The 21,713-nt window shown below is 39.3% G+C and overlaps 1 protein-coding gene across 1 annotated transcript in view; it reads right to left on the bottom strand.

Moving 5' to 3' along the window:
- The window catches only part of pccb (propionyl-CoA carboxylase subunit beta), a 77,388-nt gene that overhangs the window by 45,141 nt on the left and 10,534 nt on the right, over positions 1–21,713 (bottom strand). Inside the window, exons 2-4 of the mRNA XM_073040819.1 lie at positions 4,316–4,435; positions 3,230–3,298; positions 6–62 (exon numbers count right to left, since the gene is read on the bottom strand). Of these exons, the coding sequence (XP_072896920.1) occupies positions 6–62; positions 3,230–3,298; positions 4,316–4,435 (246 nt within the window). The remainder of the gene's footprint in view (positions 1–5; positions 63–3,229; positions 3,299–4,315; positions 4,436–21,713) is intronic.

The following is a 21,713-nucleotide window of genomic DNA, read 5'->3' as shown; positions in this document are numbered from 1 at the left end:
TTTACCTTACAGATTTTTTGTGCATGAGCTCCTGACAAACTTCCTCCAAAGACTGTAAAGTCCTGGCAAAAAGTAAATAAAATTATTGTAAGTATTGTAAATGCATTGGATAAGTGGAAAATACATTGGTTTTCATAAAAGGTGAAATTAATTTGCTTTTAATGTTGTACAAAGTATATATACACTAATGCAATTTCACCTATATTTAAAAACTTTTAACAGAAATATTTGCCTTAGTATATGAACAAGAATGTCAAAAAATAAGTTTTGTAAGCAGGGATTAACTGAGACAACTTGTTTCAAAGTGGCACTTTTAACAAAGTATCCTAAAAATAGATATCACTCAGGGACAAAAATTAGTATCAGATTACATTGTTTGAACAAAAGGGTAGGTTTTGAGAAGAGATATAGAGAGCCAGATATGTTTGGGGGTTTGGGGTAGTGTGGAGTCAGGCGGAATGTACCTTGAGAGTCTTGATAGCTGAAAGCACAGCTGCCACAGAGAAATGGGCAAAACAATAGAATTAAAAGAGCACAGATATTTGAAAATAATGGGGACTGGAATAGGTTAGAAATTAGGAAAGGTATATCCACAAGGTTTAAAAATAAAGATAAATTTTAAATTGTAAAGAAGACTACACGGTTGTAGATACATAGTAAACATCAGAATAAGGCAGAGTATTGCATCACCTTGGCTAATGGAGTATGAAACAAAGGTAGATGGCCAGAGGAACAATGGAGTAATCATGCATAGAGGTAGATATAGCAAAGATGTAGGATTCATCAGGTAACCCTCAGCATGGAAATGATCCAAAGGGGTAAAAGATAGTCTTGGTGATGGCATGTTCAGGGTCCAAAAGTCATGAGGTCAGAGTGTAAACACTCTGATTAAATTGCAAACAATTACCAGGGTGAGAACTGGAGCGCTAGTGAATAGAGTTTGTTACAAACAGAATAAAGTGTTTTTTTAAATATTTAATCCACAATAGTAGAAATAAATTTTTGCTCAACTGGTACTAACTGCCCTACAATTCAGAAAAGCTAACAGGTTCAATACAGATAGTTGTGTAGTTTAAGAACCAGAACACTAATCACGGAACTCAAAGGGTGGTGAGGCAATCCGGTAGCTGCATAAATGTTGTGAATAAAGGGTCAAATGTTAGAGATAGCTCAGATGCAAATAAATTGGGGATTAATGAAGCAATGGGTGAAAAGGAAGATAATACCAAACAAATATGCATTGCCATCGAAAAATAGGAAATGGCTATACTTAGACAGACTGAAAGCATTAATCCCGTTTCTGTGATTTTCTATAAGATCTGAATTAAAACGTTCAGGTACAGATTCTAAATATTAGCATGTAAAATAATAATATACTAGAGAGCAGTAAAATCAATAACAGCATAAAATCAAAGCATAAATATCAGGAAATGACAGAAACATTTTAATGTTGCCGTGGGCATATATGTAGATATTCACTTGCTCTTTTATTCCAGTAGTAACATACAAAAGAAAACTTATATTTTGTGGAGTCCCATACAATATCCAGTAATCTTGGTTCATTTATCAAATTGATCAAAAGCTTTTAGGATGATACAACTCCTCAAGTAACAATACTTTTTGGAACATGGGGAGTGAGGAGGAGAGAAGAATGATCCAGACCAAATTGTCCGGGGAACAGTCATTGTTGATCTTCTACGCAAGTCCAGAACTTCCAAGGCTTGGGAGCATAGTTAGAAAATCAGATAATTGCCTTACTTACCTTGCAACTTTCTGGCATCTAATGCAGAAACATTCTGAAACAAAATCCATGGTTTGTACCTTATCAATACAACATTCCCAATGACCAGGATTTTTCATTTCCATCTGCAAACACTTTCTGATCCTTTTCCCTGTCCCCCAGTCTCCATAATCCAAGGAAATACCCTGACCCAAGGCAAAAGCTCCAATCCACTTTCATCTCATGACAATCATTACACATCAACATACAGCAAAGATGAAACTTGAAGGTACAGACTGGCATGTTATATCATTAAGGAAGTATTCAAGGCTATACTGGCAATACAATTGCACTGGTAGAAAGCTTATGTAACTAGACACAATGAATTTAAACTTGCTTTCATGCCTAGCCACAAGCTCAATGCCTTCCTTTACCATTTAAAACCTTCTACCCCCTCAAAAAAAAGGCACAGGGCACACTCTTCCATCAAATTTCATCAAAACAAATCTCAATCCTTCATTCTTTTAACAAAAAGCAGCATTAGTTAAAGATGCACAAATGCCATGCCAGGCACTTGGGTAGGACAGGAGGTTGCAGTACAAAATCTTTTTTTGGGGGCCCCCAGCTCCCCCACCCCTAACCCTCAGCCACAGTGTGCAATACCATTTGGACACAAGAATTCCCCAGACTACAAACACCCAATTTACGTAGCGACTGTGCATATGAACAAGCATTTGTTACACCAGTGGGATAGATTTGCTAGCTGTTTCTGGTGTACGGGAACTCAGTTTGCAGCAATATCCGAACACGTGATTAAAATGCCCTGGTTTAACTACACCTTGCCTTTGGTTAGCCAATATTTTATTCTGACTTCAGCTTACAAACAGTTCTTAGAAATGGAGCCCTGTTGAAACCTGGAGAGGGACCTGAATTTGAATGTGTGGTCACTGTCAGATAAAAAGGAGAAAAAAGTCCAAGCTTGCAAATTCTCAAAAAGGTAGTCACCTTTGTTGCACTTCCAATTAAGAAAGAAAGGTACCAATGAGAGCATTTATTTTAGTTTTCGTTACTATTCTTTAGATCAGGTTTCATGCTTCCTTCGTTGGAGCTAAAGAGAAAAACATTACCATTCATTGTTTTGCATTAATGCAACTTTGCCAACCTACTCTGTTCTGGACTACAGAAGAGTAATTGGGTGACAACAACTGTATTTTTCCCCCCAAATCCATTAGACAAATTAACATAAAAATTAACTAATGAGTACCCTTGTTTCCATCCGCAACCTAATGTAAATACACCAATTTCCCAAAATACAATTCCTCTGATAAAACCACCAGGCACCTGGAATGTACATGTAGCCAGTCTACTTCCTGCATGTTGAACTTGACAGTAACCAGGATTCCGGATCAAATCCACCCTCGAGTGTTCTGAGCTCTTAAAGTACTAGTAGTGTTAGTGATTCTTAATCTATTTAGGAAGAATATCAAATTAAAGCATGTGTATTATTACCTGGCTGAAGACATAAACAAGTCGCCCATTAATTTGGCCCTGACCAGTCACCACACTGTCACCAGGAAACTGAAAGATTCATAAATAAGAAAAAACTGATTAGTAAAAAATCATTTTAATTACTGCTAGACAAGGAAAAGTTAATTTACTTGCCAACATCTCTCTCATAAAACATTAAGAAATTGTGACCTTTAGACATAGGAGCAGAATTAGGCTATTCAACCATTCAATCTGTATCATCATTCAATCATGGACTTTTTCCCTCATCAACCCCATTCTCCCCATAGCCCTTAGCACTCCATTTCTTCAGCCCTCCAGATTCTGTTTCAGCATTTGAATGGATAAAGAAAATAATAACTGTCATACAGTATTTGCAGCCTCTAGCTGCCCCATTAAAGAAATGCACATCCTACATCAAAATAAATCAGTTCAATTTGAAGAACGAGCTTGATAAAGTTTCCTTTCCTGCTGTGCATCTAGAAATAATCAGTATAACAATCAGCATTATTCATCATTTACTGATACCTACCCAAGTCAGAAACACACAGAAGCATCAATAGTAGAAGGCTAAGCTATAATTTTCTTTCAAGCACATTCCACAAAGAGGTAGCTATGATTCACAGAATCACTTCTGCTCATTTTATAGGAACTATCTTAGCACTTCATTCAAGAATGAAGTTCTACCATGTTCTTCAAAGATGCAAAAAAATGTACTCTAACTCAAAAGTCAACAAATTTAGAGTGAAGACAATCAGATGGGAGGAAAGGTTCTTTATTATACTTCAGATTTCCACTGATTTATAGTCAAGTCGTGGAAAATATTTCTAAAAATTTTTCTGAAGCCATGGAGACCAGGCTTAAAAAAAAATTCACATCTCCAATAAGATTTTCCAGGACCAGCCAACTCCAGGACAAAGATTCTGGTTGGTTTAAAATACTCATTAACCAAAATTGACCAGATGTTGAAAAGAATTGCTCCTTAACCCTAAAACCAAAATTTAAAGATAGACAGACTGTTGCTTTTTGTAATGAGAACACAATCAGATTAAGAATGGGCCATGCCTTATCCAGACAATGCAATATTACCTTATTGTCTTCCGTGCCCATACCAAAATCTGAGCACCTGTGTTCAACGAATTTATCATATTCTACGAAGGAGTCAGGATCCAGGAGTAGCTGAATACGTTCCCTGGCAGTCAGCTTCCCCTAGGTAGAGAAGACCATTATTACAATGTCACATGTCTAGATATTACGTTTCATTTTACTAGAGACATAAATGGATAAAATAGAAACAAAATATGAAGATTACCAATGCACTTTTACATGAAAAACTAAAGTTATATGTGTACTGTATACACAGTCACAAATATAGCACCAATACTCATGCAGGAAATAAAAATCTACTTATTCTCACTATGGTACAGCTGCTAAACAAAGGTTACTCCTCCTCACACAGATAATGCTGCAACTTTTATGGATTCAATCCCGGTCAATGTAAAGTTCGCATATTGTTCATGTGACCATGGGAGTTTCTGCTGGCCTGCTCCCAGTTTCCTTCCAAATCCAAAAGAGATGTTGGAAGGTTAATTGATAACTGGAAATTGATAAATCACTGAAACTTAACATACAGGATCAAAAAACAGATCAACAAATGTTACATTGGCATTCATTCTAAACAGATTTGAGGACAATATAGAAATATGTTGCTCCAATTATATTGAGACATTGCAAGTTTCTGCCTGCAAGTTTTGTGTACAGATCTGGTTTCGCCTACTTCAAAAAGATAACCACAAGAAAATGCACTAGAGTTCAGTAAAGGCTCACCTGATTGAACCCTGGAATGAAAGATTTGTAGTCTAAGGAGAGATTAAACAGACTAGACATGTATTCACTGGAATTTAGAAAAATGAAAATCTCATTGTTTGTAGCCTGTTAACTCCAGTAAGAACTTCACAGTTATATTTTCCCAGCTAGGGTGCCCAAAACTAGAGGTCACGGCCTCAAAATGAGTTTGTTATTTGGTCATACATGAGAAGAAATTTCTTCACCCAAAAAGGGATGAATCTTTGTCACTCAGGAGATGAAGGCTGTTGAGGTTCAGAGTGCATTCATGACAGAATGACAGTTTTTTAAAATATATATGATATTAAGGGAATCAAGCTTTATGGTATGAAAGCAAGTTGAATGATGAACTGCAATTTTACTGAATGGGGGTTGAATGGCCTACACCTGCTTTTCATTTTTATGTTCTTCCATTTTTTTCTTTTACATGTACAAAGTTAAAATGCCACTATATAGTTAAATGTATTAGAAATTTATTTGAATGGAAGTTTAATCCTATATGAACAATGCAAGTCTGCAGCTGAATAAAAGGCTCCAGAAGGCAGTGAAAAAAATGTTGTTAAGCCACCTGCATTGAAAAGTTTATATGAGTTAGCAGTAAAGCTGGTTAATAATACAATAGTCATTTATAATTAGAACTTACTATTCTTAAAATGGGATTACAGCAATGGGAAACAGCATTTGTTGCAGTAATACAGGGTTTTTAGATAGTAATTTCAGTAAGAAATGAGCATTTGAACATTTTGGATACCCAAAAGAAATTTGCTTCTTACTACATTCTAAGGAATCTTTATGATGCATAGAACCTCTGCAAGGATTTTGATGTATTCTACTTGCTGTGAATGATTACAGCATCTAGATTTGTTTTATTTACTGATAATCACCTGTGGGACAGATAAGTGAAGGATAGAGGGCAGAGGGCAGGAAATGTAGATTAATGTAATACTACTTATAAAGCCACACATACAGATTTCACACCAAAAAAAAGAAATATGTCGAGGCCATTGAAGTATAGAAACTATATTAACTGAATCAATGGTCACTACAACTGCAGGAATTAAAATCCAGAATATGTACTGAATAGCATCAGACTCAGAGCGAGTAGATTCAATAGCTGGATCATGGTTAAACTGGTCATCTCCTCATGCTCACCATCTGCACTGTTCCTGTGACCATATTTACCATTTTGCAATTTCACAACTTCAAGTCACTTTCAGAGCTTGTTGTTGCCACTAGCTTATGAAGTGTGGGGATAGGCTTTGGTGGGCTGATCCCTAGGCCCTGCCTCTAGACTGCCGCAAAGGCTTGTTCATAAGTAGTGTATTATTAAAAACCTTTGTAAACAGTTCTTAAGTGTTTCTGCTAATCAGAAGTACTCAAAAACTGTTAAAATCTCAAAATAATTTTTAAGCCAGTAATAGCTCTGTGCTTTAATAAATTAAAGTAATAAAATTAAAATAAATCACTTAGCATTCTTCAATCCAGGTCACCAGTACAAATGCCAGCCAAGACTGTTATGAAACTGAGGGGCAGATATACTGTGCATTCAGCCCCTCAAATCAGCACATGCGTGGTGTTACACTCCAACCTCCAATTTGTTCTCAATTTCCATGTTGTGAAGTCATGAAAGTCAGGTACAAACAGTCATCAAATTGCAGCAAGCTAGAACTTTTTCCCAAGAACCACTAGCAATCATGTATCTAGCCTAATATACTACATAAGAAACAACTAATCAAAACAGGAAAGAAAGAATTGTAAAGCAAAAATGTCTGAAGTTTCATTTGAAATGATGAGCCTTTGGGCACGAGTCCATCACTGGAGAGACTGTTATTATGGATTCTAGCCACTCACAGTGGATTTGAACCTCCAGACAGCCAATTAGCAAAAAAAAAGGCTACTTCCCACTGAATTTTACAAGACACATCCTTTCTTTTCTTATACAAAAAGGTCTAGATCTAGTACTGCTCATTGTCCATCCCTAACGATCCTTGAACTGAGCCATTTCAAAGTTCATCACAAGGCAAACTGCGAATGACACATAGACCAGTCAAGTACAGATCTCCTTCCCAGACAGAAATAGTAGAACCAGATTTTTTTTTGTTTGCTAAATAACAATCCAGTAGCTTCCGGTCACTAAATCCAGTTGACAGTTTCTCCAAATTTTAGATTATTTACCAAATTTAATTTTCACAGCAGCTAGGGTAAAATTTGAACTCACATATCTGAATTGTTAGTCCATCTTCTGGGTAACTAGTCCAATAATACAGATTAGCTTTATTTGTCATGTGTACATTGAAACATCAAAATGAATCACTTGAGTCACCGACCAGCACAGTGCAAGGTTGTGCTGGGGGAAGCCTGCAAGTATTATCATGCTTCTGGTGCCAACATAGCATACCGTCAACTTACTAACACTACTCAGTATGTCTTTGGAATCTGTGAAGAAACAAGAACACAGAGGAAACCATGTGGTCATGGGGAGAACGTACAAACTCATTCCAGTTGCAGGAATCGAACCCCTTTGGCCACTGATATAAAGCGGGCCAACTGCCTCACTAGTGTGTTACCCAACACCACCATTTTTGTAGTACTCTGTTCACCTGATGGAGCAATCCATGTACATACTCCCAGGCTTGCATTGTTGATGTCTGAAATTCTGTGGGAAGCACAGCAGCCATATGCCTTGATTACTCTTTCCATTGTTCAAAGGTCAAATTTAATGTCAGAATATATACAATATACATCCTGAAATGCTTAATCACAATGCATTGTGATTAAGATTGCACTGATTTTCAACTTCCTTGCTAAGTAGCTGCAGCAGATCTCTGTGATCTCTCTCAATTTTCTGCTTATCACTGCCTCAGTGGGGCTATATCAAGTATTCACAAAAAAATTATTTCATGGGTGGAACGTGTCACCACAGCCAATAAGAATTGCCACCATTTCTATCTTGTTACAAGTCCAGAAAGCAACTGAAAGTATTCACAAGCCTCTCAAGGAATCAAATGAATATGACCTTTTTAATCAACAAAAAAAAGTCTCCAATTGTCTAATGTTCAGGCGATACTTCTCCTTCACCATCAAAGCAGACTAGACTCCCAGGTGTTTTTGGTGGCCAGTACAATCTTGGGAAAATTGTGGTTACTCTGGACTTCATTGGTTCCTCTCACTAGTACAGAGGATGAGCATAGATATCATGAGGATGATGAAACACTAGGACCATTGTTGAAAGAAGAGATTCCACTGCTTACATCAGTTGTAGGATACCTCATAGTATGCACAAGTGGCTGCACGACCCAGCACCAGAACAAATGGAAAAAAAATCTAGAGTCAAAAACTCATGAGACAAAGCCTAAATATAACAAAAAAAGCAGCAGTTTTGACTACTGGCATCAGCATCATATCCCAGCTGAAATAAGTGGTCAGACATGATATGAGGCTTCCCTTGTAAGTAATTTCTAAAAAATGAAGTGCAAAATCAGAATTCCCAAAGCAAACCCAAATAGCAGTCTACACCAGGGTTTTTCAACTGGAGTTCCGTGAGAGGTCGTTAGGGGCTCCGCAAGAGATCGTGATTAAAAAAGTATTGTTCTTTGAACTTAGTGTAACATGCCACGCTAGTGCTTGCAGTGGTGGTTAGTGACCGAGCAGTCCCATTAGCAATCTCGTTCGAGGTCTCTCAGCCCAGTATGGCAATGCGCAGTAGGACTATATTTATTCTCAAATTTTAATGTGAGACAGGGGAGGCCGTTGATAATTGGTGGGCATTGTATTGCACGGAGGGGGACGACGACAGGCTGTTAATTATTGAGCATTTATTGAGCACTGTATTGCATGGAGGGAAAGCTGGTAGGCTAATGGTGAGCGCTGTATTGCATAAAGGGGAGGATGGTAGGCTGATCATTGGTGAGCACTGTATTGCACAGAGGGGAGGCTAGTAGACTGATGGTGCCCGGAGGATTGGGAAATTTTCATTCTAAAGACAGTCTACTGTGGTGAGTTTTGAAGAAGTGTGAGATGGAAGAGGCAGATTCTCGGCCTAGGCCTAAGGACAATTCTGATAAGGTTAATGATGAAGAATTACTTCACTGCAATGAAGTAATGCAGTAAGCCTGGGTTCAATGAGTACTCCTGGCTCATTAAGTGGTGCTGCAGCTGGAACCTCTCCACTTCCCTGAGCCCCCTCGAAACCCGTGGGATAGGATGGGGAGCAGTCTCCCTTGCAGCTAGAGTACCATGCCCTCCACTCCACCTGTTGAGGAGCACCTTGTCTGGATTAAACTAGACCCAAACCCTCAACAGCTCTCAGTAAAAGTGAGGCAGTTCTCTCAGAGCAGTGCAGTTGATGCTGTCCACTGGAAGCTGTGTGTCCTCCTGCAGGCAGTGTCCCCAGTGGAGAAAGTGTGTCACCGGAGCATGCCATTTCGGAGGGTGGTCGGTATATAGGTATCTCTGCAGGGACGCGAGGCAGAGAGCCGCCAGCACATTACCAATGACTGACCTCTGCAATTGGAAAACTCAGGACTGCAGCAGAGACCCAATGCCTTCTGTTGCCCCAGAAGAATTCCACAGTTCTCTTCTGGGTCCTGGATACAAAAGCAGTGGGCAAGACTAAAGTAATCAGCTGGTACCATATCTTTACAATGAAAGCTACTTATCAATGGATTTTACATGGACTGGTGAACCAAATTGTCCTGTTCCATTGTGCCCCGTCTGTGGCAAACAAGTTCCAAATGTAGCAATAGCTCCAGCAAAATTGAAAAGACACTTCACCGCAAATCACAGCCACGTAAAAGTGCTGATTATTTTAAATGACTACTAGAATCTCAAAACAGATTAAAGCTTTCGAAAATAAAGTCACAGTCAGTGAAGAGATTCAGGAAGCAAGTCACTTAGTAGCTTTAAGACCAGTTCACTCAATAATGTTTAAAAAACTGTGTGAAAACCTGGACAAACAACACACCAATCACCTGCTACATATGGAAATCCGATGGCTTAGCAGCAAAAGAGTTCTCAACAGGGTGCTTGAGCTAAAAGGTCAATTGAATTGCAGGAGTACTTTCAAGAAAATAGTAGGCCAGATTTTGCTAAGTGCTTTGGAGATGAAGAATGGCTGTAGAAACCAGCCTCCTTAACAGACATTTTTCATCATATGAACCAGTTCAACAAGTCTCTGCAAGGGCCTGGAAAAAATGTCTTGACTTCAATGACGAGATTCTTGGATTTAAAAAGAAACTGAATCTTTAGAAAAACCATGCTGCAAAAAGAAATCTTGAAATGTTTCCACTGCTGCTTGGGCTTGAGAGTGAGGAAGGGTATCAGAAAGTCTCGAGTCTTATTGAAAACCACCGGAAGAACTGCAGAACAGAACTGTACAGTATTTTTCATCCCTTTCAACATAAGTGTATGACTGGGTGAGAGACCCTTTCTCTCAATCTACCGCTCAGTCTGAGAACTTGACTTTGACTTTGAGAGAAGAGAAAGAACTTTGTAAGCTGTACTCTGATCATGCACTCGTGATGAGATTTACTGATCTGCCCCTGGACAAGTTCTGGCTTTCTGTGAAAGAAGAGTATCCTGCCATTCATAGGAAAGCAATGAACATTTTGCAGCAGTTTTTAACTTCTTACATGTGCAAGCAAGTTTTTTTCTTTTTTTAACAAGCATCAAGAGCAAGGACAACGATCATCTCCTTTCAGTTGAAGGTGAAATCCGTACATGCTTATCTCAAGTTTGACTCAGAACTGAGAAATTTATTACGTTTGCCTTATGAGTTTTTAGAATTTATGAAAGAGAAAGGAAGAGATTAATTTCAAAAAAGGTAAACTAAGCTTAACTACGGTACCTGTTTTTTTTTCAAGAAAGGTTGGCTAAAAATTCATTCTCCACTCAAAAGAGCACTGACAATTATTTTTAATTATATTTTAACAACTTTCTGATCACGCTAATGTACTGTGAGCTCTAGACTCGAGACCCTCAGACCTGAAAATAATTTCAAGGGTTCCTCCAGGGCAAAAAGGTTGAGCAAGGCTGGTAACACAGTTCAAGAGTTACCAAAAACAGTAAATATCACTAATCAAGGCAGGGGAGCTCAAATTATATTTCTTCACATACTGTGTTGCAGGTCCACCTACACTCAATACCAGAATCAGGTTTAATATCACTGGCATATGTTGCGAAATTTGTTGTTTTCTGTCAGCAGTATATTACAATACATAATAATTTTTAAAACTAAGTATATATTAAAAAAATAAGTAAGTCGAGCAAAAAGAGAGGGGAAATAGTGAAGTAGTGTTCATGGATTCATCATTCATTCAGAAATCTGATAGTGGAGAGGAAAAAGCTATTCCTGAAATGTTGAGCACGAGTCTTCAGGCTGCTGTACCTCCTCCTTGATGGTAGCAATGAGATGGCATGTATGAGTGATACAGATTGATGCCTCCTCTTTGAGGGTGCGTTCAATGCTGGGGAGGTTGGTGCCCATAATGGAGTTGGCTGGGTTTACAACTTTCTGTAGCTTCTTCCAGTCCTGTGTGGTGGCTGATCCATACCAGATGGTGATACAGCCAGTTAGAATGCTCTCCACATACATCTGTAGAAATCTGCAAGTGTCTTTGATGACATACCAATTCTCCTCAACCTCCTAATGAAATATAGCCCCTGTCATGCTTTCTTTGTAATTACATCAATTAGATGGTCATGAATGAATATCTCATTCAAATTACTGATGTAATACACTTAACTCTTCATACATTAGTGCAATGAGGTAAAAATAGTCACACAGCTATGATGAAAAGGATTGCAATGTAAACATTAAATATGCAGGTGATAATATGTAGTCATTATATGGTATACTATCTTGTTAAACATTAAGCTGAAACAAATTTCTATGTATTACTAATCCAGAGAGAAAACGTGAAATTGGCAGATTACTGCAAAGTGCATAATTTTTGTAGTTGTAATAAAGCCTATACTTCCTCCCGGTGGAATGTGTGGATTTTCCCTGGGTGCTCCAGCTTCCTCCCACAAAGCAAAGACATACCAGGAAGGTTGACTGTGACTGTAACCTGCCCCCTGGTGAGGGTTAACAGGGGTTGTAGGGTGTGTGGCTCGACGAGCCGGAAGGCCTACTCCACGTTGTATTGCTGAATGATAAATAAATAAATAAATCTCGAGCATGATTGTCATTTAAATCTTTTGCCACAGAAGACCGTTAGTTGTTAGTAAATCACAATCAACATTGAGCCATAAGCAGATGCACAAGGTGATCTGGTTATCCTTTAAAATGCTGCATTCTTACCTAAAGTCTACTTGCACAAGTAAGGCTGAACAACATGCTTTTATTTTACATTATTCCTTCTCTCAGATCAATACCTACCAGACTACACTTTAAAGTTGACATTCAGCCAATTAAGTCTCATAATAAAAGGAAGTTAAATTGTTTTAACAAGAGTAAAACAAACAATCTGAAGTATAAAAATTGAGTGTAACATCTATGGAGAGTGCAAAAGAATTAATATTTCAACTCAATGACCCTTCATAAGTACACTGTTCCAGGTTGCTGATTTTTCATCAGATTGACGTTTACTATGTTCTCACAGCCACAGAGGTTACATGACCGAAGTACTTTCAAACGTTTCTGATTTTATTTCAAGATTTCTACCAATCACAATTTGTTGTTTTTGTTTCCCAGAAGCAAATCTAGAAAAGGGGAATAGTATAACAAAAATAGAACAGCTATTGAATCAGAGACCATGATTTGAAAAATTAAAAAAATTAAAATGCTAATACTTCATTTCAGCCATGCAAGCTGTCAGCATTTGGCCAAACAGTAATTTTATTCTGAATCTATTGTTTCATGGGGAAAAGTTGCATAATATTAAAAGCAGTAATGAGAAGTATTGCAACTTTAATATAAAACACCGCATAGGTTACTTTCAATGATAATTAGAGTTGCATTTAATTTCTGAAAGTCACTATAACACCATGGCAAAGCTCCAACTTCAAATTGAAGATACAGAAAGAGTTCCAAGCATACAAAAAATTAAGCTTTGAGGAAATTAATATTATTATAATTTCATATAAACCCCTACAGAATATCAAAATACAGAAATTTTAGCAAATTCCATTTGCCTAAAACATACAGTCGGCCCTCCTTATCCACGAGGGATTGGTTCTGGGACCCCTCGCGGATACCAAAATTCGCGGATGCTCAAGTCCCTTTTTCAATCTGTCTCAATGCAGTGGTCCTTAGGACCCAGCAGAACCCCAGGTCTTATTTAACCTGTCTCAGTGTGGTGGATATTAGGACCCGGCGGCAGAACTCTGAATCTGCAGTGTTTCTGTTCACGAAATAATCACGATCACGATTGAAAATAAAGTGGAAATAATAAAGCAATCGGAAAGAGGTGAAATGCCATTGGTCATTGGAAAAGCGTTAGGCTACGTCGGTCAACGATCGGAACAATTTTAAAGGATAAAGTGAGAAAGGCTCTGCCCCGATGAAAGCTACAATTATTACTAAGCAATGCAGTGGTTTAATTATTGGGTTTTGGGTTTTTGATCCTCCACATCAACCCGGCATGGTGGAGAGCGCGTTGGGGAGAGATCTGTCCTGAGTCCTGAGAACTTCCATTCCCGAACCTGGCACTGAAACATACATTCTTAAGTGTTTTATATGCATAGAAAGGTAAAATATATACTACACACTAAGGCAAACGTTTGACTAACTGATGCTAAATAATACCGGATGTACCTATTCTGACTTACTTAGTAAGAGAACTTCTGATTTTTTTCGATCCTGATCCATGATAACCCACGCACATCCTCCTGTATACTTTAAATCATCTCTAGATTACTTATAATACCGTAGATGTCGGATTATAAGCCGCTACTTTTTTCCCATGCTTTGAACAGCATTGAACATAGCGGCTTATAATAAGGTGCGGCTAATAGAAAGTTTTTTCCCATGCCGCCAAAACATTTTGCCTCGTAACAGTAGACCAATAAAATTGATGAGTAGTTCACAGAGGTCCAATGAAATTGTACGATAAATCAAGCGCACTTCACAAATTATTGTAAATCAGCCATTTGTACTCACCCTCATCAACATGGAAAACACTCGAAGAAAAGCATATGATGCAGCTTTTAAGTTAAAGGCAATCAATCTGGCGGTTGAACAAGGAAATCGAGCTGCTGCGCGTAATCTTGGCATACATGAATCGATGGTGAGACGGTGGAGATTTAATTTGGGACTGCCGCTTCAGGTCAGGAATGGCTCACGTGATATTAGACAGCAGTACAAGGGAGGGAGGGAGCGAAACTGAGGATTCCGCTGCACAAAAACAGTAAAACTCGTGTGTGAATGGTATCGGGCCAATAAGGACACAAGTGTCCGATGTTACCAAATACCGGTAGGTATAACAAAGTTTAGCCTTACCAAATATGTGTAGCGAGGGTTTGGTTTGGGGGAAAAAGGAGTATAAATAAGAGCAGAATGTAAGGGGAAGGCAAAACGCGTTCTGCAATAAAGCCACGCTGCACTGTAATCCGGTGTTGGTTGTCTCTCTTCCAAAACGAACACAGGGCAGAATTTGAAGCCCAACACGTGTAATATCTTTCTGTGTAAATATCTCATATTACAAGCGGCCGAAAATCCGGTCCGCCGGAAATCCAGTGCACCGAAAATCCGGTCCGCCGGAAATCCAGTGCGCCGAAAATCCGTTCCGCCTGAAATTCGGTGCGGCCTAAAATCCGAAGCGGCCTGTATAATAAAAAAAATGATTTTATTTCTAAAATTAGAGCCAGCGGCTTTTAATCAGGTGCGCTCTGTAGTCCGGAATCTACGGTACCTAATACAATGTAAATGCTATGTAAAATAGTTGTTATACTGCATAATGACAAGAAAAAAAAGTCTGTACAGGCTCGAACAACAAGTGCTGGAAGAGCAACCTCCAGGTTTTCACGATTCGTGGTTGGTTTAATTCGTGCATGCGGAATTTACGGATAAGGAGGGCCGACTGTATAAGTTATTTTTTCCCACCCAAATAACTGGTCATCAAGCTTCTTTCAAATAAGTAATTACAAACCCCATTTCCAGAAAAGTTGGGATATTTTCCAAAATGCAATAAAAACAAAAATCTGTGATATGTTAATTCACATGAACCTTTATTTAACTGACAAAAGTACAAAGAAAAGATTTTCAATAGTTTTACTGACCAACTTAATTGTATGTTGTAAATATAAACAAACTTAGAATTTGATGGCTGCAACACACTCAACAAAAGTTGGGACAGAGGCATGTTTACCATTGTGTCACATCACCTTTCCTTTTAAAAACATTTTTAATCCTTTTGGAACTGAGGATACTAATTGTAGTAGATTTGCAATTGGAAATTTTGTCCATTCTTGCTTGATATAAGACTTCAGCTGCTCAACAGTCTGTGGTCTCTGTTGTCTGATTCTCCTCTTCATGATGCGCCATACATTTTCAATAGGAGATAGATCTGGACTGGCAGCAGGCCAGTCAAGCACACGCACTCTGTGTCTACAAAGCCACACTGTTATAGCCCATGCAGAATGTGGTCTCATTGTCCTGCTGAAATAAGCATGGACGTCCCGGGAAGAGACGTCGCCTTGATGGCAACATATGTCTCTCTAAAATCGTAATATACGCCTCAGAGTCAATGGTACCTTCACATACATGCAACTCACCCATGCCCTGGGCACTGATGCACCCCCATACCATCACAGATGCTGGCTTTTGCACCTTTCGCTGGTAACAATCAGGATGATCGTTTTCATCTTTGGCTCGGAGAACTCGACGCCCATTTTTTCCGAAAACTAGCTGAAATGTGGACTCATCTGACCACAGCACACGGTTCCACAGTCTTTCGGTCCATCTGAGATGAGCTCGGGCCCAGAGAACTCGCCGGCGTTTCTGCATAGAGTTGATGTATGGCTTCCTCGCGTAATACAGTTTCAAGTTGCATTTCTGGATGCAGCAACGGACTGTGTTAAGTGACAATGGTTTTTCGAAGTACTCCCGAGCTTGCAAAGACTGAGCCTTTGATGGACGCTACTTTTATACCCAGTCACGATACCTCACCTGCTACCAATTAGCCTGCTTAATGTGGAGTCTTCCAAACCGGTGTTACTTGAATATTCTGTGCACTTCTCAATCTTATTTTAACTCTGTTCCAACTTTTGTTGTGTGTGTTGCAGCCATTAAATTCTAGATTTGTGTATATTTACAAAATACAATTAAGTTGGTCAGTAAAACTATTGAAAATCTTTTCTTTGTACTTCTGTCAGTTAAATAAAGGTTCACGTGAATTAACAGATCACAGATTTTTGTTTTTATTGCATTTTGGAAAATATCCCAACTTTTCTGGAAATGGGGTTTGTAAAAATAGCTTGTGGCTAAACGTTTAAGTTTAACATAATACAAAGAAAATACCATTTTTACCACAAGGTGCAATACAAGATTGTGTGCTTAGCCCCTATCTTACTCACTTTATACTTCTGTGAGGCTAAGCAAGCTCCAATGCAATATTCAACTTTGCTGAAGACACCACTGTCGTTGGCTAAATCTAAGGTGGTCACAAATCAGCATATAGTAAGGATATTGAAAAATCTGGCTGAATGATGCCATAACAACTTCTCAGTCAATGTCAGCAAGACAAAGGAGCTGATTATTAACTTCAGTTGGAGGAGACCGGAGGTCTGTGAACCAGTCCTCATCAGGGGATCAGAGGTGGAGAGTGTCAGCAACTTTAAATTCCTCGGTGTCATTATTTCAGAGAATCTATCCTGGGTCCAGCACATAAATGCCATTATGAAGAAAGCGCAACATCTCTACTTCCTTAGAAGTTTGTAACAATTCAGCATGTCATCTAAAACTTTGACAAATTTCTATAGATGTTAGATGGAGAGCATACTGACCTGGTATGGAAAAACCAATGCCCTTGAACTTAAAAAAATCCTACAAGAAGTAATGGATATGGTCTAGTCCATCATTGGTAAAGTCCTCACCATCACTGAACCCATCCACATGGAGTGCTGTCACAGGAAAGCAATATCCATTGTCAAGGACCCCCACCATCCATGCTCTCTTCTTGCTGCTGCCATCAGGAAGCTGGTACAGAAACCTCTAGACCCACACCACCAGGTTCAGAAACAGTTATTACCCATCAACTGACATGCTCTAGAACCAGAGCAGATAACTTCAATTGCCCCATCACTGAACTGTTCGCACAACCTATGGATTCACATTCAAGGACTCGTCATCTCATGTTTTTGATATTTATTGCTTCTTTTTCCCTTTTGTATTTGCACAGTTTGTTGTCTTTTGGTCATTGGTCGTTTGTCCGTTCTGTTGGGTGTGGGCTTTCATTGATTCTATTGTGTTTCTTGGATTTACAGTGTATGCTCGAAAGAAAATGAATCTCAGGGTTGTATTTGGTGACATATGTTCTTTGATTATGTTTACTTTTTGAAAATTGACATCATTTCCAAATTGTTATATCATTTCAACCAATTAAGGAAAACTAAATATTGCAGAATTCAAAAGAAACATTTTAATGAATTTAATGGAATACATCTCACATTAAGGAAACTTCATGCAGGAAAATAGCAATATACAAAAAACAAATGAAGTAGAAACTAAGTCTCTTTTGATGAGGGAAGAATGCATTCTGATTTTTGCAAGACAAACTAGCTAAAATGTTAATTGGCTTTACAAGTGTTAAAATTTAGTAATACAGCGGATTCTGGCAAACTGGGGCAGCTACTTATTTGGGACACCTCTTATGGAACAAAAACAAGTGAGCAAGTTGACTGGAGAGCATGGGTCGGCTCAATTTCCGAGGCTCCGTTCAAAGGAGTGGCAGTCGGTGGCGCTGAAGTGTGAATGGTGTGGGGATGTTGGGAAATAGCGTAAGTTCAGGTGGTGGGGAGGATCTGCAAAAGGAACTGGAAATGGAGGCTCAGGGGAGTGCAGGTAGGCGGGAGCAGGTTGGAATGAAGTTGAATCTAGATCTGGAAAATGGAAAAGGAAACATAATATTGGAGTAATTTGAAGTAATGGAGAGGAAGGGCAGGATATTTTGGGGAAAAAAGGGAGATTAAGATATTGTTTAAATTTGACCCGGATCAGTCTTCTTCTGTCAATCCCATTAAATTAACTAGAGTTGAAATCTGCTAAAATGGATATAGACTGTGCTTGTACTTTGAGAGGAGGTAATGTGTTAACCGTCTGAAAAGTTAAGAAAGCACGAGAAGGCATTACGTATGAAGACTTTGCTTGGCAAAAAGATAGTATCCATGTTACCTTATAAAAATAGAGTTATTAGGGGGTGATGTTATGGGTGTTCCTGTGGGATTTCAATAGAAGAGGTTAAATCTCATTTATTGTGAGGTAAGGTTAAGAAAGTAAAGAAATTACAAGTAGTTGGAAATGGGGGGAAAGGGATGGATAGTTTATCTGTATTGATTTATTTTGATGAGGCAAAGTGCACTGATAAAGTTAGTTTAGGGTATGTTAGTTATAATGTACAAGCTTATTTTCCACCGCTCAGATGTTATAAATGTCAGAGATTCGGACTATTAGAACAATTTTTAGGCTTAGCACATTTATATTTAGCAAATGACTTTGGCTACCAGTTATCACAACTGAATATATATTGTGGATTTGACTTGAAGTGCAGCTCCGAACAATGGGTTCCTAAAAGTCATGAATCTCAGACCAGACAATGGTGATTAAAGTTCATTTGGATGTCTGTGGTGTGCGTGCAAATATGGAGGTGTGAAGTTTCTGTGTAGTTTCAAAGATGGCATTATCCATACTTTGTAAATATGGAATTGTGTAACACATAAAATACCAAGCCTCATGTTGGGCCAGAAAGACCTTTTGACTGATAGCATCTCTGTATGATCCCTAGTGTACCTTGTTCTGTCAATTAAAAAAGCTGCTTTGTATCTATCAGTACTTTTCTCCAGTGACTTCATTCATGCAACAACAAGGGCGTGTTGTGAGAGTATGTTGTGGGAAACTAAGGTTCAGTACGTGTGGCAGGGAACATAAGTGTGAAGATTGTGGAGAAGGCGTGAAGTTTAACTGTTGTCATTGTGGAGAACATATTGCAGCTTATAGAGGATGTGAAATGCTTCTGAAGGCAGCTGAAGTTCAACAGGTTAAAAGTACAGTTAGGTGTGTCGAATACAGAGGCCTTGCAAAAATTTAAACTGAACGTTGATAAAGTATTACCAGTCAGAGAATAGACGGCGAAGTAAGTAAATACATGTTGGTATCACAGTTGTCTTTCTAAAGATACATTACTAGTTGATAAAATGGAATTTGTGATGTTTATAATGAATGTGGTGAACTGAACTGCTCAGACATCTAGTCACACTAAGAAAATTAAAATTATGAAAGCTGCTGAAGTACCTTGGTATAACTGGTGTTGGGTGGGAAGCTGTAAATGAAGCTCTGATGTATCTGTATTATAGTATACTTGTGAAGGTAGACACAATGGGATTAATAATATTGCAATGGAATGTGAGAAACCTGATTTCTAATGGTCATGACTTTAAAAAGTTTATTTCTGATCTGTCAAATCCTCCTGATGTTATATGTATTCAGGAAACCTAGTTGTTACAACATTTGAGTCTTTCTTCGCAGGATTATATTGTAATTAGATATGAAAGGTTAGTTGGTAGAAGAGGTGGTGTTGCCAGTTTTATATGGAAAGGGATAGGATGTAGAGGTGTGGATGTGAATGAAGCGCATGAGGCACATTTAGGAGGTAGGATTTTGGTCAAGCAAATTGGGAGAAGTTTAAGGTGCACTGAAGAGTGTGCAGAGGCAATTAGGAGGAAAATAAGGTGTTTAGGAAAGTTAAGAAGTATTAATCTCTGTGACCTTATTATGTATAAAAGGGCACAGGCTGTGGTGAGGAAAGTGGTTAACGGTGAAAAAGATTTACTGGAGGTCATTGTGTGATAGCACTGGGAGGGACATTATGAGAATGTGTAGAAGGGGTGGGCGAGGGTTAAGTGTAGCAAAATATGTAGACAGGATCGGGAAAGGATACATCATTGGGGAAGTGTAGTAGAACTGGGAAGAGGTAGCTAAAATAAGATTCCAGACAGCATGTGGCAACCACAAAGAAGAGGAACCTTGCGACCACAAGACAATGTGTTCGGCAAAGTATTTTGAGCTATATACCTATTTCGAGTGTTTTGCTTGTGTCCATACCTATTCCAAGTATTACGCTTGCGTCTATGCTTATTCTGAGTATTTCGCGTGCTTAGCTATGCAATAGCCAATCAATTGATGAATTTGAATCGGTAACCATATTTGCGAATGTAGTACCCTGCTTTTGGGTCTAAGTATGACCTTTGTAAACCAACAAATTGGGAGTTGGCTACCTTACGCCCAAAGTGCGTGGGACTGCGAACTCCTCTCTAAATAAAAACCGTTTCAGAGGTAATTTCGTGTCTCTGGTGTTTTTCCTCAACTGAGCAGGTTAATAATTTCAGGTTGACAATTTGGCGAGCTGAGCCAGCAGCCAAACGGTTGGCAGTTCAAGATCTGGTGTAAGAGATCGGCGGGCAGGTACGAGCGGGTTGAGACGGAAGGGCCCTCCGAGAGATTTTTCTCGGTCTCTCTTTCCCTCTCGGACTCCCCGTTCCGACCCCTTTGGCTCCGGCTGACCATCCTACGGCCTCCACGGACCAAACGGAGAACCTCAGTAGGGAGACACGGATAATGGGTAAGAACTGCGTAGAAGTTGGGGTTAGAGGCCCCTGGTTTAAGAGTTTGGGTTCAAGTCCCCTGGTATAGGAAGCGGGGTTAGAGTCCCTGCGTGGGGTTTGGGGTTGGAAGCTCTGGAGCAATACATATTTAATTTGATTAAGGTCTGGTTCCAACATCTAACTGAAACCGCATCCTGCCTTAGACTGGTTGTTAAGAGCAGAAATCTGCCACGCGAAGGTCAGGAAACTGAACTGGATGCGAGAGTAAGTTACCAAAATGGGCCAGACTCTAGATAAATCAGGACCAAATACGCCATTATGGAAAATGTATAAAGAATTCCCGGAAAACGAGACAGATTTATGGAGACTGAGAGCGCGGATGAATAAGAAGTTGGGGAATGAATTTTGGCCATTAGGTGGAACCTGGGATCTTGAGCAGTGTAAGCGAGCAGAGAGACAGGTGTGGCGACAGAATGTCTCACAGAAATGGAAAGATCTAATTACGCGTTGGTATACCGTGGCCAGCAGACTTAATGAGCGCTCCCGCCAGACCTCCTGGGAGGTGAATGCAAAAAATAGAAAGATACCCATCAATGATAGTAACGGAAAACCCAGGGGCTGGCCGGTACTGAAGGCCTTATGTGAAATCTATGATGAACAGCGTAGGATTGATGATCATAATGTAAAACTTGGTGATAAAAGGCTGGCACCGGGTATGACTGGGCTGCAGACCCTATTTGACCCTAATGAGGACACTGAGGAGGAGGAGGAGGAGCAGCAGGTCCCTTCGCCTGCGGGGGCTGCGAATCCCATCCCGACTGTACCTTCAGAACCTTCTGCTCCCCCTGTGCCCTTGACCCATGATCGTCCCCCCACCCTTATGCAC

This window comes from Hemitrygon akajei, chromosome 3 (assembly GCF_048418815.1).
Source record: "Hemitrygon akajei chromosome 3, sHemAka1.3, whole genome shotgun sequence".
NCBI lineage: Eukaryota > Metazoa > Chordata > Chondrichthyes > Myliobatiformes > Dasyatidae > Hemitrygon > Hemitrygon akajei.
Note: the sequence above shows the minus strand (reverse complement) of the source record. Positions and strands in the feature narration are given on the sequence as shown.